The sequence below is a fragment of the Lemur catta genome, chromosome 6 (genome assembly GCF_020740605.2).
Source record: "Lemur catta isolate mLemCat1 chromosome 6, mLemCat1.pri, whole genome shotgun sequence".
Classification (NCBI taxonomy): domain Eukaryota; kingdom Metazoa; phylum Chordata; class Mammalia; order Primates; family Lemuridae; genus Lemur; species Lemur catta.
This window is the reverse complement of record NC_059133.1, coordinates 29,388,959-29,415,335: the sequence shown is the minus strand read 5'-3', so window position 1 is coordinate 29,415,335 and position 26,377 is coordinate 29,388,959. Positions and strand designations below refer to the sequence as shown.

General features: G+C 36.4%; 1 protein-coding gene across 1 annotated transcript; it reads right to left on the bottom strand.

Annotated features, from left to right (window-relative positions):
* Window positions 1–1,036: 1,036 nt before the first annotated feature.
* On the bottom strand, window positions 1,037–26,216 carry C6H12orf50 (chromosome 6 C12orf50 homolog). The gene is made up of 13 exons (XM_045555215.1): window positions 26,170–26,216; window positions 24,641–24,760; window positions 24,182–24,302; window positions 14,267–14,425; window positions 13,189–13,266; window positions 12,994–13,107; window positions 11,013–11,114; window positions 9,570–9,677; window positions 7,997–8,113; window positions 6,440–6,544; window positions 5,977–6,180; window positions 4,201–4,293; window positions 1,037–1,350 (listed from the first exon to the last, which is right to left on the bottom strand). Exons 2-13 carry the CDS (start codon window positions 24,650–24,652, stop codon window positions 1,325–1,327), a joined length of 1,239 nt encoding a protein of 412 aa, XP_045411171.1. The 5' UTR covers window positions 24,653–24,760; window positions 26,170–26,216; the 3' UTR covers window positions 1,037–1,324.
* Between the last annotated feature and the right edge of the window lie 161 nt (window positions 26,217–26,377).

Genomic DNA, 26,377 nt, shown 5'->3' with positions numbered 1-26,377 from the left:
ACACCCTGATCCTTAGGACCTGTGAATATTTTCGGTTACATGGCAATGGGAAATTAAGTTAGCTTATCACTTGACCATAAGATAATGTGAATATCCTGGATTATACAGGTAGGTCCAATATGATGGTTAATTTTAGGTGTCAATTTTGCTGGGCCACCATGCCAAGATATTTAGTCAAACATTATTCCGGATGCTCCTGTGAGGATGTTTTTGGGTGAGATTTACATTTAAATCGGTAGACTTTGACTCAAGCAGTACAAAAGCAATCCATGTAACCGAAACATTTGTACCCCCATAATATTCTGAATTTTTTTAAAAAAGGTTAATTATATTGCTTTCATACTTGTTTTTAAGTTTAAATAATAAATTTTTAAGTTTTGTTTCAGTTACTCTGCAGATGGTTAATTTTGACTAAAATTTTAAATATTAAATAAAAATGCACTCATTATTCAAAATACAGAATTCTAAAAAAGTACAAAATAAATCAAAATAAGTTTTCAAATGATGTCACTCTTACATTTGTAAGCATTCGTACTTCTGGTGTTACTAACAGCTTAAAACTCCACTAAGACTTTTGGGACACCATGTGATTAATTCACTTTTTTTCTTAAATATGTCCTTTTCTCCAACATGATCATATATTTTTATTGATGGCAGGAAAAGGTTTATTTTTCAGTTTTGAATGTAGCACACCTCAGTAGACAGATTTTGTATTTGCTAATTAAAAGATATTGTTCAGCAACTTCCCTGGATAATAAACCAATCTTTGTGTCTTTCTACCACACATTAAAGTGTATTTCTATTGGAATTCTTCTAACGTACCTATTACCAAACTGTAACTCTGGGATTTCACTGAATTTGTTTACACTTTATGTGTTATCATTGCTGAGGGCCCAGCTTAAAATCTAGGTAAAGAAAGAAAATGTAAGGTTTCCTCCATAATGAATATTGCAAAACAGAGATCAAAGGCACCATTTCACTTCTCAATCTGTGCAATTTAACTTAGTTTACAATTAAAGAATGATTTTAATTGTCAAACCTTTAAATTTTATTAAATGTTTGCGGTAATGCATGGAATGAATTTCAAACCTACTAAATACACAGGCAGCTGTTTGTAATTTGCATTTTTATCAGTTTTGAAAGAGCACAATGTACTTCCTGCATCTTATTTTCAGAATTTGCATTTTTATCATCGTTGGCTATCCAGTATATAGTATGGAGTACTTGAGTATCTCATTCTTTGAATTTTCATTTTTGATTGTAAATCAAATGATGTCTGGCACTTTTCTCTTTTCTCATTTTTCTCTTCTCTCAACCTCCAGGTTTACTTGCTCCCATTTCTTCTTGGCTCTAATAATAAAATACACAAAATATTTCAATTATTTTCTTTTTCAGCCTTCCTCAGGGCACCAATATTCATATTTCTTTTGCTAATTGCATTCCATAAATCTAAAGGCAAAGCAAAAACTAAGCTTTTTTTTTAATTCATGTTTTCAAAATACTATTCAAACTTAATCCACTTCTTTTTCATGCTTACTGTGCTTTGCATGTGGGATGGGGTGAAAAAAACGAAAGCAATACTCCATATAAGGCTGCACTTCGGGGACACTCAATGAACAGACGAATGATCCACCGTATTGAGACAGGCACCTCCACTCACACCAGCAGTATTCTTATCAGAAAGGACATGTGGCCTCAAGGAAAGGCCACTAGTGAGAGTGATATCTCTCTCTAGTCACCTTCAGTTCCCCTGCTAATTCCCACAGACATTTTCCTCCCCTATTGTGTTATCCTTATAACATCCAAGGACATTTTCCCAAAAGGCCCCTCCTGCCCATTTATACTTCTGTGGCCTTGGCTGCCAAAGCCTTACAGGAACAGACTAGTGGCAGCTTGTGTTTTCTGCCTCCTTCCCTCCAGCAGTCCATCTGTCCACTGGGAAACGTTGGAATTGCCGCTCTGTGCCCTAGTAGGAATATGTGAGAGGAAGAACACAAGCTAACCTTTCTCTTCCTATTCTGGTGACAACAACAATTGGAAGGGATAAGAGTTTCTAGGTTATGAATTTCCCAATCAAAAGAAAAATAAGGAAACAAATTATGTTATTATAAAATCTATTTAATTTTTTAACTCTATGTCCCTATTCTTCCTGATATAAAAAATTTATCTAGTCCTTTGCACATAAATTCAGTGATTTCTTAGTCCCTTCATTTTTTCCAGTCATATTCAGATTTAGAATTCTTTCTCAGGGTTTTCTCCCTACCCCACCCTCCCTGCTGTGGATCCCAATTTCTGAGGTGCTGCTAGGTGAGAACTAGTAAGAGAATATAATTTCAACAGTCTTGACATGTCTGGGTATTGTGCTGAACTATTATGTCCCTTGAATGGTGGCCCAGATACCGTAGTCTTAGGTTTCTCAGACTTTAATTTGTATCTTAATCGCTTGGGGATGTTGTTAAAAAAGCAGATCCTGTCATGGAGATTCCACATTTTTAACAAGCTCCCAAGTGATGTCATTGCTGTTAGTCCTCAGACCATACTCTAATTAACAAGGGTTTGGTCAGTGGATTCTTGGTTGGTTTCTGTTTGGCTCTCTGGCAGAGCCAATCTGTTAAGATTATAGCTAAGTATCACCCCACCCCAATACGAATCAACAACAGCCTTTTTCTGATGCTTATTTCTTCTATCCCAGCCAGAAGACTCACTGGTCCTCTCTCCCAGAAACTGTTTCCCACTGGAAGCTCACAGGAATGTGTGATGCCCTCCCGTGCAACCTTGGCACTTGGAAATCTCAAGAAGCTATCAACAGTCCTCCCATATTAGACATGACTTGCCTTCCCCCTGACCCAGATTACTTGAGAAATTCTCTTCAAAGTGTTTTCTGTAGGTTGCACCTGGGAAGTGCAATGTAGCCATACAGGGAAGCATAGATCCTGTGCTACACAGAGATGGTACACGTTTTGTGTTCTGAAGTAACTCTCCCTTCCCCAATTCCTGTGATTCGTGTTTATCTGGGATGGGAGAGAAGAAGGTTACTGAAATACAAGATCAGTCACTGGGACCAGGGATAAGGGGAAGAGCACATTCTTCATTACTCCAAATATCATCTCGCCCAAAAGAAAACCACAGGAGAAAAGTCTGTAGCTCAACAATTTCTAGTCTCACCCAGGATTTTCATCAACCTTTCACCTTCTTCCCCCAACAAAATAAAGTGCAATCACATATGAAAATTCATACAAAGTTAAACTATAGTCAACTAAATAGCACTGCAGCAGAGTTCTCTTGCAGTACAATATGATTTGGGAAAAGATGGGGAAAAATAACAGTTGTCACCAGTGTATGTATACACAGAGATCTGTATACTGAGTCACAGTTGCAGTCAAAAAGATTTCAAGAAATGCCATGTCAGCTATTTATTTTGGAAAGGGGAAGCTTCCTGGTCTGGATGTGTTCTGGACCATTCTGAGAAGCTCTTATATAAGAGCTCATGGATTTCACATTATTCTGAAAGTTACAGGCTACTTATTTAGGTAGGATCTCTTTATCTGGAACTTCTGAGAGGTTCAGTTGTCTGAGAAGTAACTGAGAGCATTTTATCCTGTGTGGCTTTCCAAAGGAAAAGATAGACTGGGAAAAGATACCAAGATGTTCAGCAAAAGAATAACCTGAGGTCAGGGCTACTGAAAACCTTCACCCTGAGAAGGTTCCCAGGAACCCCCTGCTGTCCCAGACCCAGGGTACAAGGGGGAGAATGCAGTCCCTCAGAACCTCCTGGCCAAGAAATTTCATTTTGGTTGCCCTGTCAGCCTGTCCCTGTCAATATTTGGTTATAGTAGATATAGCAAAGCTTTAACATCTTATTTGTATCAAAATACATTCTTATATACTGGCTATGTAGCATAGCAAAGCATGCACCATAATATATCACATAATTGCTGCAATTACTATGTTTGTTGCCCAGGAAAGGACTGCACCAATGGTTTTATGGTACCACATAAAATTAGGCAAAAAGAATCACAATAATATAAAGTAAAATTAAATTTCTGGTGGACAAGATATCTACTAAACTCCAAGTAATTAAGTGTGCATATATATCTTGAAATTTTTATCTTAATGTTTTCTAAACTATGTTCCGTGAACTTAAAACCTTATTTATTTTCAGAATTGCATGATACATTAAAATCACCGGTACATATTTACCTGTATATATCTTTTCAGTTTTCGAATATGTTTTTGAGAAAGGAATTCTTTTTCGCCAGGCTGAGCCATTATATGATGTTGGCGGATATTTGTCTGAGAAAAAAAATAAGACCAGAATTAAATATTTTATAACTTTAAAATCATATTCCAAGGCATTTCAAAGTTATAAAAATCTCAAGGGTGAGTGAAATTATTCTCTAAGTAATTCACTTTCCATTTCAAAGCTAGGGCATCAGGGATATCAATGAGTTTATTAAGACCATTTAAGTTATCAGGGAACATGGCTACAGATCTGTTAATTGGCTGTCCAGTTCTTCAAATAAGACTCTCTCTGATTAGGCTAAGCTGGAGGAGAATAAAATATCTGAATGTAACTAAAATTTTCACTGGACTGCTTTACCATGTTTTTATGTACAATTCTGCTAATGTTTATGGAACTTAAAAAAAAAAAACTGCAATACAACCCAATTTCCATTTCTTTCTATGAAGGGACTTCCATGATCACAATGATGACTCTGCAATAGTGAACTCACTGCTCCAGGAAACCAGTGCATTTATATACAGACCTGATCCTTAAATGCTTACTTTTCTCTGACATGTCTACATTTCAGCTACTATCCAAAATGTTATATTTGTGTTTTCAAGTATTACTATACAGCTGTGGTTCTCAAAGCATGGTCCAAACACTACCAAGAATGTTCTGTTTTCCCTATGTTGACATTTGTACTAATGGTACAAAAGCAATATAGAGTATAAGTGCTGGCACCGTCATACAAATCTAGACATTGGCAATAAACTGTTCTCGTATTCATTGTATTCTTCACAGTCATCATCCACTTGTACTATAATAAAATAATAATAACAATAACAGTAAATAAAAAATAGTAATAATGACAAATAATTAAAAGCCGGTTTCACCTAAGAATATCCTCATTTACATATATATATCCATATATCATTATATTCTAAAACAAATAGAAAAATAATTTAAATACACTAATGTCTATTTGACATTATAAAATAAAGAAACTAAGAAAGAGAGAGTCTTATGTTTCCAAAAGTGCAAAACATTCAGAACTCCACTAACTAGACTATGAACATGGAAAAATACAAACATGAAATTATAGAGAATTGAGTGGCATCTGGTTAAGTTGAAAAAACTGAAACTCAACTTCAAAAGAGCAAAATTCATCTGAGACAGGAAAGAAAAAGACATTTGGTTCCCTTCCCCTCTGTGGCTTTGTACTTCCTGACATATACTATGACTTTGCCTATTACATGATGAAATGATTTAGGAGCAATCTGTGCATGGTAGGAGAGATGAGAGGTTGTCAAAAGTATTGCAGTTAACCCCCAAACTAACCCTTTCAGAAAATAATCATGAAGACCTAAAGAAAAGCCAAGGCACTAGCCTGACAGTGATAATTGAACAAGGCAGTTAGTGGAACAAGAAAATGTCAACCATTTAAAAACAATCCTCCAGAGTGAAATAAAGCTATCCAGGGGGAACAAAATGCAGTGCTCTGAGACAAAACTCTAGGGAGGTACAGTGTCATGTCATCTGTACCCAACATGAGCTTTCTTCCATATCCTTTAAATCATGGACAATCCTACACATGGAATAAATCCTCTCCCCGGTTTCTAAGATGTTATGGTGCTGATGGCCTGGGAAAAAAAGAGAGGGGTGGGTGGCAGTGAAGATTAGCAAGCCATCAAGAAACTTCATGAGAATGCAAACCCCAGACAAGAGTAAAGCACATTAGTGAAGGGCCTCACCTGAATAGAGGTTGAGTTTGGGTTCCTTGTTAACATCAACTTTATTGTAGGTCCCATTCACTGGCCTGCTGCGGGGAGGTGCACTCAACGAGACAGTCCTGACAGTTTCCCTCTGAACATGGATATAGGATGCATTCTCAGCATTTCGGTTTTTATTATTGCGATAATAACTCATTTTATTTTTGGAGTTTGAAGTCTGTACTGCTGTAAAGAAAAGGGGGAAGGAGGGAAGAATAAAACAAGCTGGTTTCACACCCATAAAAAAACATATTGCACTTAAAATATTTGATAGCACAATGGAAGACAATGTAAGCTAAAACAAGTAAGAGAAGCTGGGTTGACATCTAAAATATAATAACATTTATGTTGCATGACTGTGATTTGTTTTTCAGGTAGAAAATATTTGATATTTAATCTCTTTTTAAATTATAATTTAGACATATCAAATATATAGACTCTTTACCTCTCCGCATTCCAGGGCCAGGAAAGTTCTTTGGTTCATCATAAATCCATTTCCTTTTCTTCACACCTTTAAAATGAGGCTTCCTCACTGGCTGGACATCATTCACTTAGAGAAGATACAAATTTTTACATGTTTTTAAGAGATGCTTTCATCTGAAAATTACTGTAGGTGATAATTACATATCTGTGCATTCACATGTCAAGGAAGAGAAAAAAATAAATGTACCACCCTAATGCTTTACTTTTTAGAACAAAGGGTGATTTATTTTTACGTACCAAAAAAAAAAATCTATCTTAGAAATAGATTGATGAGAAAACCTTCAATAAAGTAGGTTTCATCAAAGAAAAATGCTTCTTTCCAAATGAATGTGGATTCTTTCAAAAGAAAATAAAATTGTATTCCAAATATAATTATAAGTCTCATTATAATGCTATTGTTAGGTAGTATTAGAATTGTTATTTTCAACATAATTTTTCTGTACTTTTTTAGCCAAAACTACTACTTCTTAAGAAGTTGGATTAAAGTAAAATACTTTCAGTGAATTTTACCTTATTCTTTCAAAATCTTAAGAAGTTGAGTATACAGATAGTTTGGTCAAACAATACTGAACAATTCAGAATTTCTAAGTGTTAAGAATATTAAATTTTTCATTTTTTACTTTGCCTATTTTTATATCCAAAATTTTATATATGCATTCTCAATTTTTCAGAAATTTCTAAGGTACATTTCTCCAGAGAATCTTAAAATAATTTGGTAGAGAGGGGCACTCTTATTTCTTTGTGTAAGAAACCTTCACAACTGATTACTGCAAAGAGAAAATGAACATCAAGTGCACTATGTAGACTCCACTAGCTCTCTACAGTGAACTGATAAATCTGTCTTTGCCCTAGCTCTCAACCTCAGCTTAGGCTTTAAGCCCCCAATAAAGCTGTGATTCACTGTCTCCTCTTCAAACATCATGCTCCACCTCTACTCCCACTCTCCCAGTCCTAAGGTTTAAAAACCATATTTGTAACAAGTACCACTAAACTGAGTTTCTCTGGGGCAAATTATCATGATTCCCATCAGTGCCTAGTTAGGATCCAAGAATATTATAGGGGTTCAATAAATAAAATAAGGAGCAGAAAGAAGGAGGGAAGGAATCAGGAAGATTCACAAGTCTTAATTGCATCAAGGAAGTAGCTCTGAGGACTGAATATCGAGGAGAAGCCAAATTATTAAAAATAATCCAAAAGCATAATAAAAAGATGCCATTGTATTTCACTATGGGTAAAATTTAAAATGTTATTATACCAGTGAATCTTCTGAGAAGGTAGTATATTATTAATGTTCATATCTAAATTAAGCTAGTGGGAAAGCATGCAATTTACTAGGACCTACATCACAATTCATTGTCAGAGTTAGTAGAAGACTATTTTGTATTTAATTCTTAGTCATGAATAACTTTCAAACCTTTGTTTTTTTCTTTTTTTAAAAATTCTATTTTAAATAAGCAAAATAAATCCATGATTAGACAAATATATCTAAGACCAAAAAGTGATAGAGCTAATGTCTCACTTGAAGAGGGGTCCTCTCTGCACTTCATACTGATATCCTCAGTAGCATTTAATACATGTGCTGTAGGTACCAGTCGGGTAGTTGGGAAATGCTTTAGATGAGGACTGTCCTTGTTATCTTTTAAAGCAAATTAAGAAAATAAAATGTCAATATTTGTAAGAGAAGTGTTTCAGTTGGTATAATTCAAATATTACATGATGGGTATACCTCTTTAGAATATATATGTATATTAATTTTGAGAAAGCATCATTAAAGTTCCCTAATTGCCACATTGTTTCCCAAATATCATCACTAACCAAATTTTAAAATTGAAAACTAAGTTATTGACCTCAGGCCTCTGCATTTAGCTGGTCTGCCTGGAGTGTTCTTCCTTCTGGTCTCTGCCGAAATGATGATCCCATTTAAAATAGAACACTTATCCCTTCTACCCCATTTTCTTGTTCCCACCAGACCTAATAAATATTCATTTGATTAAAAAAATACCATGCCAGTATCTTCAATGTGTGAATGACAAATTGTGGCAATATTTATAATATCTCCATACAAAAGAATTAAAAAGTTACCAATTTTACATTAAATGGGCCCATTTAAATTGGGGTTCTGAAAATATTAAATGTAACAACTTTCACTTGTTCATACTGTAACAGGACTATCCAATAGGGCTTTCCATAGTGATGGAAATGTTCTAAATCTGTGCTGTTCGGTATGGTAGCCACTAGCCACTAGCCACATGTGTCTGTTGAGCACTTGGAATGTGGCTAGAGCAACTGAAAAACTGAATTTTTATCTTACTTAACTTTAAATATTCACACATGGCTAGCAGCTACTGTATTAGCATAGCTTTAAGAGTGTCTTTGATGGGTTGGGTGCACCTTTTCCATCTCTGAAAAAGAGAGATTTGCATAAAATTTTCCATAAAAATACTTTTCCTATGCTTGAGAATATTTAATGCTCGGGAAAACGGTACATTAAATGGGTTTACATTTTGATGGAGAGGATGTGAAGCCCTCTAATTACAGGACAGCTGTCCTTTTAGTCTGTGACTGAGAGAGGTACCCAGCAGAGAGGTACCAGCTGGGGGATTCTAAGCACAGTAAAGGCAGCATAAAATTATAAAGGACATATTTTATCGTGTCTCTTGATTATTCACAGACCATAGTTAGCAAAAATTACAAAACGGGGAAGTCATCACAAGCTTAATACTCTTCACAGTGTTCACAAACAATGTTTCCTAACAAAATTCAGTCATACTGATAAACTGGAAAAACTGAAAAGGACTTGGTATAACCATTTAGGAGAGCCAATAACTTTAGATCTAGCAATACTCCTAGAAATTATGTAGTCCAAAGGGCTAATTTTTTAGATAAGGAAACTAAGGCTAAAAACAATAAAGTCCCATAGGCATACACTTAAGGACAGAGGCAAGACTAGAACCTTAGGGCTTTTGACTCCTATCCAGTGTATATTTTGACTTCATTACCTTCCCTTTTATATTGGTTTTCATAACAACCAAGCCTTGTGTTTAACTTACTTAGACAAATTATAAATCAATGAAAATTATAGAAGGAATTACCTTTAGTATTTGAACATTTTGACATGGTGCTTTCTTTCTCTTCACTTAAAGCTTCATTTTCATCTACTTCAATGAATACGATTCTCTGTGGGACGTAACAGTCACCTCCTATGACAAAACCTTACTGTCAGTGGCAGTGATGGCAGAAAGCGGCGTAAAACTGCCTTTCAATACAGGAGTATCCTCTAGAATATCCCCTTTGTCCACTTTTGTTTGAACATTTCTCAGTGGTACCATCCCAACTCTCTATATACCATATATGTTTAGATTAATATATGTGTATGAATACTCAGTATGTAAACTTACACATAGATAATTGCAAGAAAATTCACATATTTAACAAAATTGTCCTTTAACTTATAACAATCTTTAGTCTCATCTTTTAGAAATACTCAGATTAAATATAATTTATCTTCCATATGACATCTTCAGATATATGAATGCAGTTTTCATGTTCCTTAAAAGTCTTCTAATTCCAGGATAAATATCCAAAAAAGCAATATGATTTAATAGTAGTCAACAAAATGTACAATTAGAACTGGTCCATTTAAGTGGATCCAGTTTGTTCTCCACTAGTTTGTAACTGACAGTGCAAACTCCACTCTGAGAAACTCATTGCTTCAAGGCAAACAAACGACGACGACAGCTAGTCTAAAACTGCTGCAAATGTAAGAAAGAAGAGGAAACAATTAAGTACTTCGGCACCAGGGGAAAAAAAAGTAAACAGAGGAAAATGGCTGAAAATGGGTGAAAATGGGACTGCAGAAAGTATTACTAATGTGCCTAAGACATATTGGTACCTGCTCTCAACCTCCTTCCTGCTCTTCACACACATTCTTCCCACCCAGCCACACCCTTTTTCCTCCTCAAAAAAGTCTGCATATTTTTAAAATAAGGGCTTAGAACTTTCTGTGAAAGCATGAATTTTCCAAAAGGTTTCTGCTAAAAAGCTATTCAAAATGTTAAAGCTATATCACACAATTAGGATGTTGTGCCTTGGCACAAATGATACATATATTTGAATATAGCTGCCTTAACATCGAATTACTCAAAGGATTTATTAAGTTCCTCCTCTGTTTATAGCTCTATTAAAGTATAGTCCATGCTTGATGCCTAAATCCATTATAGGCTGAGTCAAGTCTACACACACACACACACACACAGGCACACACATACATCAGATTTCTCATAAAAATATGGAAAATGGAATATCTTGTACACTAAGTACAAATTCACACAAAGTATTTGGTAGAGATATCAGCTTCTGAAAGCATCTGATTTTGCGATGTACCTCCAAATCCCCTGTGTTAAACATGACATAGACTTAAAAAATGAAACACAATTAGTTATGAGAGAAAATTCAAACTCATATATTATATGGTGATATATTCATGTTCAATCAGTAATAAAATTAACTCACCTCCAGTAATAAAATTAACTCACCTCCATTTTCAGCAATGTCAGTCCTTGGTTTCCTATCCAATGATGTTTTTATCTCACCTTGCCTTTCAAGGCTATATTTTGTTGGGACGGTAAGACCATCCCCTGGAAATGAGAAGAAAAAAAAGTCATCCCAGGAACTATTATTAATAGATGCTTAAATAAGTTTACAATAGAATTTATGATGCAAGTCAAAGGCTTAGAAGTTAATGTAAGTATTATTTGCACAGTGATCTGATGAATAATAAATTTATAAATACATGCATTTCAAGCAAATTTTGTAATTGTTAACAAAGAAGCAAGCAAGTATATTCTCCTATTTATCAAATGGCAATTTAAAAACTCTATTGTATGCACATAATATATATTTAGTTTATTTGATGTGTTTTTCTATAATGAATTTTGTCATATTTCTTTTGTTTTTATCTGTTTACCATGAACAACCGAGTGAAAAGCATGAGAGTCACTACTGACTACAAAATGCTAATTACAAAGTGATAATTAAATTATTCTCTCAGTTTTCCTTATACATTGCTGGATAATTTTCTTCTAAAATAAACTGTTAAAAGCTGCTTTTAATAGAGACATAGCAACCTAATGCAATATGAAATTCTGGATTGGATCCTAGACCAGGGAAAAAACTCATTTTGTTTTAAAGGACATTAATAGCATAATTGATAAAATTTGTGGGGGGAAAAGCTGTAAATAATATTGTACCAGTGGCAATCTCCTGATTTTGATATTTATACTACAGCTATAGAAGACCACATAGGCATTATGTCTGCAAATTACTCTCAAAGAATTCAGAAAATAACAATAAGAATGTGTGTATCTGAAGAGAGTGTGAGTAAAAATGTGGTAAAATGCTAACATTTTGGGGAAATCTGGGTGAAGCGTGTACTGGAATTAACTGAAACTATTTAGAAATAAAAAGCTTTAAAAAGCATAATATAAAGCAAAAGTACATATAATTGTCTTTATAATCTGCCATTTTTACTATTCTTTGCTAACTTGTTTTTTTATTCATTTTGTTTTGTTTTTTCTTGTCTAAGTAGTTCAGGCCTGCAATCTGTTCTTCCCTGGATGGCTCCCATTAAGTCTTGCAGACTTTTCTTCCATCTCATGGTGTGCTGCTGCCACCTACCGCCATGTTTAAATAGTGTGCCACATACAGATTTGCAAAATGGCAGTTTATGTATTCCACCCTGTACTTCCATGCACATCTTGATCCTAGTACTTTCCCAACTATCTCTCTCTCTATATATATACATTTTTTTTTTCTGGAGGAGAGGGAGGGATTAAATCTCTTCTACTGCTTCAAAATTTGTTTTTAAGCTCATTTTAGGAACAAGAAAATTATGGCGCCCATGGATTTTCTCTGAGTTTCTGGTTTTATATCTAGCATAAAATGCTCTTCTTATCTTGCCTTCAAGGGCAAAATGTTCTCCGACAGTAAAATCAGATTCACCAAAGAATAAGTTCCACAAAAGTCAGAGGCTTGGATTTGTCCACCAGCATTGCCCTTGAAACAGCCTGACACAGAAGAACCTCAATTCAATGAACGTTGTTCTGCCACTAATGTCATTCATTCTGTGATGGCCCTTTTGTTCCTTCTGGGCTAAGTTTACTTTTTTATTCTGAAAGAAAAACCTAGACCACTTACACAGGAGAATTTATTTCAAATACAAATAAAATGGTAAAAGCAAATTATTTATGGGATTACTGCATGGAATGTGTAGTGTCATCATGTCTTTATGAAGTTTCTTCATTCTGTGGCTCCTCTAGGAAAACACAAGCCCCATTAAAGCAGCTTTTCATATGAAATTTGGGTCATTCAATACAAACACTTCCTTTTTACTCTCAAGCCTGTTGTATTATTTATCATTTAACTCTATTATTTTATACACCATACTAAATAATTCACAGTCTATTACACCAAATATCTCTTACACATCACTCTGAATGCTGCCTTTTGATTTCTTACCTTCTTGCAATTCACTGCCATTTTCCAAAGGCTTTTCTAACTCTTTTTCTGCTGTAGGAGCTACGCTTTTTGATGATGAAATATCTGGAGGAGTATGAAATCTGTAGTATTCACCTAATCTCCCATAAGAAAAGCACTGGTTAGTATATTCACTACATAAAGTACTAGAAAATCCACAAATGTTTGATTTCTTACCAGATTTATAACACATCTCCTTTATTGCTCTTTTTTCTTCAATTTCTTCAGGAGTCTTTGTCCATAAACCAGAAGCATCTATAGGATATATTTTTTTTAAATTAAATTGTCCCAAAGCCAAATAATCTGCAAATTATAAACCAGAAAGAAAAATCCCAAATATTGTTCTCATAGATGAATTAGTTTTTTTAATTTTTAAAATAAATAATTTTGCATACTGGTAAATGTTTCTAATTTCTACAATTTAAGTATAAAAAAATTATAAAAACTCAGTCAAGAGAAAAGAAATGACTAATTATGTGTTATGTGTCTCGAAATGAGAAGCTGTAGGTATAGACTCGCATGTTGAGATGGTGTGTGTTTGTCTGGAGGCATACGCAGGCATGAGCTGCAGCAAACAAAAAAAGTAATAAATAGTTCTGTGTCTCTGAAGCACAGAAAATATGGTGGTCTGTAACCCACAGAAGGACACATGCCACAGCAAAGACAGAGTGAGAGTTTATTTTTCAGCATGTTTGTCTTGTATGTACACACTTACTGGCACCACTGTACTATGATGATATCAGAGGAAAAGGATAGATTAAGATGCAAAAGACGTGGGTCCTAACCCTGTTCATACTCTCATGAAGATTACCTAGGATAATACAGATGACAGTGCTTTATAAACTATAAACTACTCTACAGATCTCTGCAACTTCAAGGATTAAATGTGAAACAAATAGATTTTTCATAGATATGTAGATAAACAGATAGGCACACGTGCATCAATGTGTTTTAGAAACAGTTATTATATATTAAGAGATGTTATTAGTATCTCTACAAGTACCTGGACATATTTAAGCATAAGATGTCTCCCAGCCATATACAACAAAAACCTTCCAATCACAATGATCATAAACATATAAATATAGAACAAATTAGAACATAACAAATTAAATTTATTTAATAAAATTAGTCATTTTTCACCAAAATCTGCCTTATGTATTATATCATAAACCTCTACTAGTTAAACACATATGCATAAAATATCGTGAAGTTTTTGAATGTGCATTGTAAATCTAAGAAAAGGTTTACTAACCATTTTGTTCATCTACTTCCTCCTCTTCTTCCTCAAAGTTAGTTTTTAAAACTAAAGGATGGTGAATGGGTCGTGATATATTTTCCTGAGGTTTCAGAGGTTCCTGACTCTGGGTCGGTGGTGGAATTCCTTCCTGATTTTCTTTCTGTCGTGTGATATCTACAGAGAAAATGCAACATTGTCATTATACCTTCTTTTACTTCTTTAAGCATGATTTTCTTTAGGTCTTTGGACATATTATAATTACTGCTTTAAATTCTTTGCTAAGTTTAACATCAGAGCCATCTCAAAGGCATTCTGTTGCCTCCTTTTTTCCTGTGTATGTATTGCACTTAGTGAAATCTATTTTCTCCCACAATGTACAGCCTCATTTTCATTCCTCAGAGGATATAGCCTTGGCATGTGCAGTTACCCTGGGATGACTATTGCTTTAGCAGGGCTCTCTTTGCCTCCCTCCCTGGTTTCCCTGTTAGGCTGTCCATCTCTGTTGGCAACATATTAATACCAGATGTTAGCCTCCATTAGTTGCTGGCTTATGGATCCATTGTTTTCATCGATGCACTAGGGCATAAATTGTTCTACGGTTTGATCCAATTAAGTTCTGACACCTTTGCAGAGGTCATGTCTGAGGCTAATCTTTCAAGTTTGTTCCAATTTCTGAAGAGTTCTTCTCGAGTTTTTTTTCCTGGTTGTCTTTGGCAAACTTCCAACTGGTTTACAGTTTAGTCTGTTGCTCCTATACAGATACCAGCCTCTCTCGGAAGCAGGGTCAGGCCTGGTTAGTACTTTGATGGAAGTACTGTTCTATTCCAAATGAATTCAGTTCTCTTTTTGAGAACTTCAGAGTTCTCTACTCTTACAGCCTGCTTCTCTCCCTGTGCAAGACCAAGGACTAATGTTAAGAGTAGGGACAGAGACAGTCACTTCTCCTGGAGCGACACCCCTGCTTTTACAAGTATGGCACTGGGCAAAGGTGGTAATTTCTGATCTTTATGGCTTGTGCCTCCTGGCCTGAAACCTCCACCCAATGCTCAAGCTGAAGCAAGGCTAATTGGAGTTTCATTATTCTCAGCCTGCTGCATTTGGGATATGATTTCTGCCCTATGAGTGGGGCTGAGTGGAAGAAAGACCCAGATCTCTCTGCCCCACTTGCCTGAAAAATAGAGCTCCACCCAACCCGGGAGATGGGGAGGATGAGAAATGTTAGCAGACCGCTCATGCCAAGAAGATACTATCGTCCTTGACTCGAAGCTGGAGGTAAAAAGAGGCCTATGTTCTTGGCTGCACCCAGAGTAGAGTTTCTGTCACACTAATTTGAGAGGTGGTGAAAGGAGTGAGTGGTGGCTCTAATACCACAAACTTGCTGTTCTTACTGGGATTTATAGATTTTCTTGAATAAATATTACTTTATTTGCTATATGCCCTTAGGACAGTTTCTAGAGATTTGAAAAAAAAAAATTAACAGGTAATTTTCACCAACTATGGTTATTTCACTGGAGAGCAGGTCCATGGACCTCTTCACAACACCATTTTGAAAGTTATTCTATGATCATATTTTTTTAATGCAGGGAGAATTATTTATGTGTTTGGAAATTATTCATGATACCTTAAATAAAATAGATAAAATTCTGAAATGATTTTCTTGCAATTGTTATTCCTTGAGATAGTTAAAACCTATTTTATTAAATAATATTATGAAATCTTCCAATTGAAGTAAGTACTTATTTCAGCTTATAAAATGTTTATATCCTCTAACTATCTTAGCAAATATTAGAATAATATGCTAGTCCTGGACATTAGTTTCTAGCAGTTGTCTTAGTCCATTTGTGCTGCTATAAACAAAGTACCTGAGACTGAGTAAGTTAATTTTAAAAAACCCAGAAATTTGTTTCTAACAGTTCTGGAGGCTGAGAAGTCCAAGGTCAAAATATTGGTAGGTTTTATTTCTTATGAGAAATCTCTGCTTCCAAGATGGTGCCTCATCACTGTGTCCTCTGGAGGGGATGAATGCTCTGTCCTCACATGGCAGAAGGCAGAAGCATAAAAGAAAAAAAAGGGCCAAGCTCTGTGTGAAGCCGCTTTTATAAGGGCCTTAATCCCATTCATGTTCAACATGAATTTGGAGACATACATATATTCAAACCATAGCAGTAATATATGCCTTTTTGTTTCATAAACAGATTAGAATAATTTTGATCATTATTCATCTCACTAAGAGATAATTTCCCAATACAATTTTATTTTGATGTCCAATAATTGTCAAAGTCTATAATGTAATTATGTTGTTTTAATAAATTACATAATGCTAAACTCTTTTCTAAAGTGCTTGTGTCAGTTTACATATCCACTTACAGTGCACAAGAATTCCCAATGCTCTTTGTCTTCACCAACAATTGCAAGAATTTTCAATTTTTGCCAATATAATGAGTGTGTTATATCTCAAAGAGGTGCCAGGGTCTGTTCCCAGCTCTCCATTCTGTTCTATTTGTCAATTGTCTAGCCCTTGGGCAATAATACACTGCCCTACTCTCTTTCACATCATAGGCCTTGATATCTGTATCCACTTGTTAAACATTTAGCAGTATACCACTGCTTACAACCAAGAGAGCATCTATTAGTATATATGATAGACTACTATATCATGGCCAGACATTTCAAACATTAACAACTACTTTATATGCTTTGTCAATTTTCAAAACAAATTTAATTATATTAAAATAAATGTCATATATGCTATCATCATAATGCAATATTTCTTGCTATAAATACCTTCCAGAGCTAAAATGCAGATGCAATACAAAACATGTAAGTTATAAGAAACTATTGCATACACAATTCAATTATTTATAACTAAATAATTTGTTTTTATTCGGACTCTTTGGTAATTGGGCACTATCCTTCCCTTGTGCTTGAAAAAAGTAAAAAATATGCTAATTTTTGTAAAATTCACAGACCAGAAGTCCTTCATTAATGCTTTTTCTTTACTTTTCACTAATTCTTTAATAGCACCCACATGGAATCGTTTGGTTAGGGCATTAGAAACACTCGTATGGATTTTTAAATATAGTATTGATCATCTTTGTAGTATTTTTGAAAAAGGGGTGTTTAACATAAATCTAATTGAGAGAAAAGAAATGAACAAATTCCCCATTTAAGGTATTTCCTACAAAGAACCTGGCCTGAGCTCTTTTACAATGTGTATGATAGGTAGGACGGGGAGGGGCAAGATGGCCGATGAGAAAAACTGCCAGTCAGAGTGTCTCTGCAAGAAAGACAGATTTTAGAAAAAAGTAAAAAAATAAACAGGTAGGCAAACACAGATTGGATCAGGGTCGGAAGGAAGGGTGCCTGAAACTTCAGGAGACTCCATGGGAAGAAGTTGCAGAGGAGAACGGGAAGGAGAAAGGGCCTGAGAGGCTTGGAAACCAGCGACAAGGGTAGGTGAAGCAGTTAAATTTCCCCTCCTTTGCATCTCAGACTGCTGGAAGGCTCCTGAGCTGTTGGAGAGACCTGCCAACACCAGCCCAGAGACAGCTGCTGCCAGCAGCAGTGAGTCTCCTGTTGACAAGGCACCAGGCTCCCAGCTCCCTCAGGGCACCTCCCGGCCCACAGACCTGAGCCAATCGGCAGGTGCCATATTGCTTCATTCTCCCCTTCCCCTGCCGTACCTGTGGCTGCTGAGAGAGATAATTTAGCCACCATCCAGAGGCATCTGAGGGAACGAGACCTTTCCTTTTGGGGCCCTACCGCGGACTGAGAGGTACTCAGACTGTGAGCTCCCTACCCGCCAGCCCTCACAGGTACCACTTGCCTGGCGACTCCAGGAGAGCGGGGAAAATCCCAAGGTGGAGGAAGACATCCATCCAGCTTGGGCACCCTGTGGGTGACTTGAGACCAGCACTGCTCTCCCTGGCAGGGTCAGGGATTGATCTCCAGGGCCCAGGGGACAGGCCTACAGACAAGATCCTGTACACCCAGGTCTTGATCGCATTGCCCTAGGGCATAGAAGGGATATTTGTGAACAAGCCTACTGAGGGTGTGTGTGCCTTCAGGGGAAGATCAGCGTGCTTGAGGGGCAACCCTCCTCCCACGGAAAGGCCATACACCCAGCTCACACTGTGATCCTGGGGGGACCCCTCTTGGCCCTCATCACAGCCAGGGGAGATCCACTTGTTTGAGGTCCTGCCTGCTGGCAGAGACCCAGGAGAAACCATGGAATAGGGGAGGGTGGAAAGGAGTGAGGCCTGCCCCAGACTGCAGGTTTCAGACAGCACCACCCCCACATGCAGACTTTTTGGCTGAGTGGGGCCATTTTCACCCCTCTCTGGCAGCTTTGCCCAGAAGCAGAGAACAGAACTTTTACCCCGCTAACAGCATTTGTGGTGCTTGAGGGCAGGCTCACCCAACCCAGCTCTACTCAGACTCATTCCCCTACCTGCCCATACTGAGGTGGAGAATAAGGGACACTCCTGGAAGTCCCAGGGCACCACCCACCACCTGAGGCACTAGAGTGCCTCTCCAGAGGAACAAGAGATGGTTAAAGGTCCCCAAAACAACACTGCAACCTGCTCCTACCAGCAAGGGCCACCTACTGACAGGGAGGTCATTCTGCACACCCTTAAAGTGCATCTACTGACTCATCATAAACAGTGTGGCTGACTCTCACTTGAATGGATTAATAAGCTGTGGTATATGTATACCATGGAGTTCTATTCAGCCACAAAAAACAATGGCGATATAGTACCTCTTATATTATCCTGTATAGAGCTGGAACCCATTCTATTAAGTGAAGTAGCCCAAGAATGGAAAAACAAGCACCACATGTACTCACCAGCAAATTGGTTTTAACTAATCAATATTTAAGTGCCCATATAGCAATAACATTGATCGGCTGTTGGGCATCTGGGAGTGGGGAGGAGGGGATGGGTATATACACACATAATGATTGCGATGAGCACCATCTGGGGGATGGACAGGCTTAGAGTAGGGTGGGGCAAGGGCAATACAGGTAACCTAAACATTTGTATCCCCATAATATGTTGAAATAATACATAAATAAATTGGCCAAATTATCAGTTGCCCAAGGCATCACTAAAACACTGAACTAGAATAAATAAAAATCAAATTATCTCATCCAATTGTTCATTATAGAATAACATGGCAACTAGCCAAGGAGAGATGAGCAATTGTTTCAACGTTTAAGCTACTGTATTTCGAAAAAATTTTTCCTCAGCCAAATTGAAGGAGTTTTATAAACAACAGTTTGTCTAACAGAGTACACTAACTTCTCCCTCCATGGGAGAAAAAATAAGTACCTACCATGCTTGCAAAGAAAATAGAAACTGTTCTCAGGAATGTTTAGGGAATTCATATAATCATAGTAAATATTAATTGAATTATGTTTTCTTAGCATTCTCAATTGGTTTAGCAGCTATTTATTTTTAAACTTGGAGAAAACCAGAAAGATTATGTGTCTTTTTTTTTTTTTTTTGAGACAGAGTCTCACTCTGTTGCCCGAGCTAGAGTGCTGTGGCGTCAGCCTAGCTAACAGCAACCTCAAACTCCTGAGCTCAAGCGATCCTCCTGCCTCAGCCTCCCGAGTAGCTGGGACTACAGGCATGCACCACCATGCCCGGCTAATTTTTCTATATATATTTTTAGCTGTCCATATAATTTTCTTTCTATTTTTAGTAGAGACAGGGTCTCGGTCTTGCTCAGGCTGGTCTCAAACTCCTGAGCTCAAACGATCCACCCGCCTCGGCCTCCCAGAGTACTAGGATTACAGTGAGCCACTGCGCCTGGCCAAGATTATGTGTCTTTAAATGAAATATTTTTCAAAAGAGTCCAAAACCTTTCTTAACCCACTAGCAGTTTAAAGTTTAAATTGCAAAAAAGACTAACCGGCAGTTTTATACCCTCAGACAAAAAATGCAAGACTCCTGATAATTGTGCTCAGTGCTTAAAGATAACATACAATGGCAAATCATTTAATAAAAAATTGCTTTTGGCAAGCACCTAATACTGGAAGAGCACAGCTGGTAATTTAGATAGGATTGCTGTAGCTCCAACTCACCTACTTAATATGTACTATGTGATAGGTCTCAACTCATCAGCAGAGGTCCTAGAAATTTTTACAGATTGCACATTTAAATATATAAATTTTATCTTATTTTGATCCAAGAGAAATAATTACACACAAATTGCACAGGGTTGTGTATGAACTGATACTTAGCCAGTTAAATTTTGCTACCAAATAATTTGTCATAATCCCATCTTGATTTTATCAATTAATCATATGCATTTATAGAAACACAAAAAGGTGAATTTTCGTAAGGGTATTACTTTGTAAGTTTTGGTTAATACAGGCCTTGGTGGAAATATTGTAGGAAATATAGAGTCTACCAAGAATCAAATTATACCTTCTAAGGTATTGTAATGTTTCCAAATGAATAGGTAATGCAGTAGTTCAATACATATTTCAGCTGAGCTTGGTAGTTTACCTACAGTGTGTAAATTGAATCCTCTTTCCTAGAGTACATACCTGTGTTTGGGCAGAGGGAAAATAGCTATTTATTAATATGAATAAATACCATTCAGGGCTTCCTGGGGTGGAACTGGCCACTATGTGAAAGACAGTAGTACATGTCTATGTTAGGTGTTTGAGGTTTACCAGGGAAAAGATACAGGTTCTTGTTTCTATGGACCTTTCATTCTATAGGGTGGGGTCAGACAACAAACAGTAGACATAGCAAAGAAGTATGTTTCATTGTATCTGAGAACGTGTTAGGGGATATGGCAGAAAGAAAGTAGAGCAAGGCAAGAAAGACTGAAGTGTGTAGGAGGGGAGGTGGAAAGACTGAATACATTTCAAACAGAATGTTCAGAACCGACCTTATTAAAAATTGATCTTTGAGTAATAATTTGAAGAAATAAAGGAATTAGCCATAAAGATATTGAGGGAAGATCATTTCGTGTGGTGCCCCTAAAGCAGGAGCATACTAACATGCTCTGGGAAGAACAAGGAAACAATGTGATTGGAGTACAATGAGCAAGTGTAATATATGAGTGTAGCAGATAAATTCAGAGAGCTAATAGGGCACCAGATCAAATAGAGTCTCTTGTTTAACTCTGAACTTTTCTGCATGAAATGAAAAGACATTGGAGAATTTTGAGTGGAGAAGTGACATCTGATTAGTATATAAGAGTATATCACTGTGGCTGCTATGGTTTGAACAGACATAGAAGGGCAAAAGGTAAAGCAAGGAAACCTGTTAGCAGATTACTACGATGATTTAGTCATGAGATGATAATGGTGGCCTGGGCCATGTGGGAGTAGTAGAGATGATGAGAAAAGACAGATTCTGGATACATTAGAATGGTAGAGTTAATAAGATTTCCGTATGGGTTGGATGTGCAATATGAGAGAAACAGAAAATTTGAGGATGATTCCGATGACTTGACAAAAGATATTAAGGGAGTGAAGGACTGTGAAAAGATGGTAGAATCAATGAATTGGAGGTCCCAGTGGTTTTGAAGCATTGTTTAAGTGAAGGTCCTAAAAGCATTGAAACAGGAAAATAGGTAATTCGCATTCTCTAAATAATAATGAGTTAAATTCTATGACTAACAGAGAGTGACAGAAATGGGAGAGGATAAGGCCAATGGAAGAGCTGAGTTGAAGAGAGGCTAAGGTGATGGATAGGTCATATATTTATACATTGAAATCACCAAAAATTGACACACGAGTACTTCTAGAGTGACAACAAAACAGGAGTTCATATTGTTGGAAAACAAGAAGAACCTAGATGGATGTGAACAAAGCAAAAAATAACACTAAGGGGTAAAAATGAAATAGTCTGTTGGTGTGAGATTCAAGCTGGATGGTTTTAGAGAGAAATGCCAGAGAACAGTCTGAAATTGGCAATGAGGACCAAAGAATCTTCCCATCTCTCCCCACCGTCCGGCAGTATTTGAGGGCTGGGGGGTAAGTGCTACAGGAGAAGCTGGGTCTTCAGTAGAAAACTACTCTTACATAATCATATGAATATGAAGGAAAGTTAGAGAAGAAACAGAGAAAGAATTACGTTGATAATGGAAGACTGAAGAGTGACTGAGTGAAAAGGACAGAACAGGGATAGGAGTGAGTCACTTGAGAGGTGGAGTTTCTTGTACTGACTGGCATAAACAGGAATAAAAGACAGAATAAAATTTGCCCTGGTGAATCCAAAACACATACATGGACATGATGTGGCTGTCTTGGAGGGTGAGATAGGTGTATGGGTCTCCCTCTTGTCCTCTAGGAGGTCCGAAGAAGCAGAGCATTAGTGGCCTATGTACCTCCTTATTCGTCTCTCATGATGGAGGTGATATGCTTAGGGGAAGGGCTTTGTCCCAATGCAAGGATCTACATTTGACCCTATTAAGGGGAAAGCTTACTCTAAGTCTCAAACATCTGTTGGTTGAAGAAAGTGAGGGTTCCAGGACAGCCAGAGCTATTTATCTTTAACCCTCAGATTCTATTTCTAATAAATGAGAATAATAAAACTTGTGCCTATAGCACTTAGCCCAGGGTATGTCTTATAGTGAGGGGGCCAAATCATAATCAGTTACACAGACATTCTCCTATTCCTTTCCCAGAGATGCAGTCTTTGTTTTTCCTCTAGTCCTGAAAAAGCTAGTTTGAAATACAGTAATTTTCCCATAGACTACTAGAGAACAAGCTACTAACTAGATATTGTAAATAAATAAATAAATAAATAAAAGAATTTAGTATGTTTTTCATGAAATAAAATCATACTGCCTGTAAACTAAAGGGGCCAAGTTAATCACTAAGTAGGCGATTAACTTTTGTCCTAGAAGGTTCCCTTTCTGAAGTCATCTATCCATCCCCCATCTATCTATCCATACATCCAATTTCACTGAGCTGCTGTGTTCCAGACATTGTGCAAAGCAGTGATGGGAAAAAAAAAAACCAAACAAGTTTTGATCCTTGTCCTTGTGAGGTTTACAGCCTAGTGAGGAAGAGAAACAGTGATCAAGGTGTTACATGCAGTGATATGTACTATGAGGTCAGAATTTTCCAGAAGAATATAACAGGGAAACCTAATTTTTAGTTATCCATTTGCCAAAGATTATCTACAGCCAAATTTTCAAATCTCAAAGGACAGATATCCTATCAGTTCACTTCTAGAACCATTTGATCAGAGAAAATTTGGTGGCCATAGCAGGAGAACAGAGTAGCTACAGCATTAGGGAAACCTAATATTGCCAACTTTTTCAGCAAGGGTCTTGCCATTCACTACTTTACAGTTTGGTATTTTCTGTATCCCCTTTTCAGGACTTATCTTAAGGTTCACCGCGTAGTAGCATCTCAGTATCACTTAGTTAGATTGAATTGTGCCTTTTGTAGCAATGGGATTGCATTTTCTCCATAATTGGTCTTAGGAAGAACCACAACATAAAGCTGCTCTACTAGAAGCAGAATATGTGTGTAACCTAGAGCATGTCCTTGCTCTCCCCACCTATGAGATAGGTTTCCACACATTACAGGGAGGGAGCATCAGTGAGGTCATGACCTCTGACCTTGGCTCCAGCTGTGTGATGCTTTGCTGTGACACAGTCTCCTTCTACTTAAGTCAGTAGCCATCCCACTTGTCAGATGAATAAAATCCATTTTAGACATAAATAGTCAGAGAAAGTTTAATTCACTCTTTGTTCACTTCATCTTATTAGCTACTTGATGGCTCATTCTAAGCTTTGTCTCATGATTCATGACAGCATCAGCCCAAATCATCCATTGGCTATTGAACTGCATTGCTCACCTTGTCCTACTTTATTTAATATGTCATTCTATGCTGCTACTCCAAAACCAGATTATAATATGATATGTCCACATTATTCAAAAAATATACTCACTGCTACTTGGTGGCAAAAATAATCCATTGATATTTCGAGGTTTGCTATGATAAAAGATACAACTGATTTTCACACAACCAAGAGGTTGAGTTTCCCAGAAGCATGAAATGCTGCAGTTTTGCTAGACAAAGGAGGTGAGGAGAAATGTAATGATTAGATGCCATATTCACAATAAACACAATGTGCTACAACACAACACAATGTGAAAAAAAATTGCAATTACTGATTTAGGATCATGTGTGTTTTCTGGATTTCAGTGTTTCTAAGCCCTGCTACGTAGCAATGGGTATTTCTAAAACATGTTCCTCCAATTTTCTAAGATTTGAGCTGAACAAAGCACAAAATTCCTAAAATTAAATACTGGTAGAATGATTTCTTCCTTATTGTTTTGTAAAATGTAACTCAATATTATTAGAGGGAAATGCTTTTAACAGAAATGATGATGCTGAGAAATTCTACCTGCATTTCCATGTGTCTAAATCTGCAGAGTGGATCCAAACATTTCCTCTCTCTCCATAATGAGCACACAGTGTCACTGCCAAGGGCCTCTTCACAGTGTCGGAATTGGCACTGGGAACCCTAAAAAAAAAAAAAAATAAATAAACAGTGTAGAAAATATTGACAATATATTAACTTTAGTGTTCGACAACAATAGGTTGCTAAATGAGAAGATCAAATTAGAATCACAAAAATACACACTACCAATACAAGACCGTAAGTCTAAATTTTAGCAAATTAGTCTAACTTTAGTGAGAAAGTGACAAGATAATTTAATGATTAAATAGTACATGCTGCAAGTCACTGATAAAATGTCACTTTTTGTTATCAATTAATCCATGTAGTTCACTAAAAATAGAGATATAAAAAACCAGTGATACCCTTGATTACAATCCAATGAAGAATAACTTAATTTCTCTTTCTGAAAAAAGCCAGACAAAATTTTTAAGACTCACTAACCATATTCTAATTATGGAGATGATCTCTATTAACCAATACAGTCAGGCTTCCTAGCAGAGAGGAACCATGTTAAACCAGGTATGTCATTTCTTTCATTGGGTTTCAGTAGTATAAGCATGAAGCTCTAAACACTGAGTTTCTACATTTATTTGGTTTCACTGAGATCCATTAATCCTAATTCCTTGGGTTAAACTTTTTCCCATTTAACTTTATAAACTTTAATTCATATTTGGCCAATTTGTTTCTCTTACTTTTGTTTTCCTTTTTAAATTATATTTAAATATTTGCTATCACCTAGACTTTTGACAAGAGGAAATTCAGTAATAGGGAAACAATTAGAGTTATTGCACTAAGTTTGATGGTAACCTAAATTCAACTACTTTAATTGATATAACTGAAATCACATTGACCAAAACAATATGATGCATCAGATATTTCAGTATTAGGATTTGATGTCTGAAGGAGCCATAATACAAGTAAAAGTGCCACATGAAGATTAAAAAGCTATAGGCATGTAACCAGCATATATAAGGGTAATTTCAAGCAAATCATAATTTTAATTATCCCAGATTTCCTCAGAGAAATTCAGTATTTCAGAAATACATGATAAGCTTTTACTTCAGATTTTACATATATAATATATCTTGTAGGAAAATAGTAAATTTTGGTAAAGCAATGCAAATTATTGCCATATCTTCCTTCATTCTACTAGAAAGCCTAAGCATGTGAAGTACTGTAAATTGTACAATATTTACCTTTATGCATGTGGAATTAAAAAAGAAATAGCAGTCATTCCCAACTTCTGCCATTTTCAACTCTCTTGCTGCTAATCCAATGTGTTTTTTAAAAATATAGATATATATAAGAATTGCAGGAATACAAATATAAGAACTATCAGTGTGTAATGGGGGAAGAAGAATTTCTTTTCCACAGTCTTTCAGGCTATCAGCAGTATTCCTTTAAAACTGACCTCCCGTTGGCAGTATATTACATAATAGACAATTCCTAAAGAAATTTAAATTAGAAGATACCTTCTCTAGCTTTGCAGAAATGTTGAAAGTGGTTGCTAGTAAGCTACAAACTCAGACTTCCAGAATTTTCCTCACTGTTACCTAATCCATTGTTTGCTCATCATAAATGACCTCACATGTAACTGTAGGCTAGTTCACTAAGGCTATTGCCTTAGTGAATACCGTATTTCCCTTACTTATTTCTAGTATATTAACCGAAAAAGACTAA